Consider the following 314-nt stretch of genomic DNA (forward strand, 5'->3'; position numbering starts at 1 on the left):
GCTGCCAGGTCTGGGCTGGGACAGGGAGTCCCTGTCCTGGCCAAACCCTGGGGCCTTCACACAGCAGCAGGGCCTTGTGCCAAACTGGCACTCTCCATAAGCATCACCACCTAGCCATGGCAAGAGCTGTTGAGGGGATTGGCCAAAAGGGTGGGAAGACCGGCCAAAACACTGCACCCAGGGCGGCTGTTTCAGCGCTGTTTCCCCCTCAAAGACGCCTCTTCCCCTCTGGAGCCCTGCACCGGATTCATAAACCCAACGGTGCCCAACAGCACCGCATGAGGCCCGGCACCGCTCACCCAACGCTGGGAGGA

The 314-nt window shown here is 62.1% G+C and overlaps 1 protein-coding gene across 1 annotated transcript in view; it reads right to left on the reverse strand.

The window, feature by feature from the left end:
* Positions 1-186, reverse strand: part of SLC25A1 (solute carrier family 25 (mitochondrial carrier; citrate transporter), member 1) — a gene marked incomplete at both ends in the record, with an annotated part of 2,717 nt that extends 2,531 nt beyond the window's left edge. The window contains one exon of the mRNA XM_008940188.1: positions 161-186. Within this exon, the coding sequence (XP_008938436.1) occupies positions 161-186 (26 nt within the window). The remainder of the gene's footprint in view (positions 1-160) is intronic.
* Between the last annotated feature and the right edge of the window lie 128 nt (positions 187-314).

The sequence above is a fragment of the Merops nubicus genome, unplaced genomic scaffold (genome assembly GCF_000691845.1).
Source record: "Merops nubicus isolate BGI_N331 unplaced genomic scaffold, ASM69184v1 scaffold33005, whole genome shotgun sequence".
In the NCBI taxonomy this organism is placed as follows: Eukaryota; Metazoa; Chordata; class Aves; order Coraciiformes; family Meropidae; genus Merops; species Merops nubicus.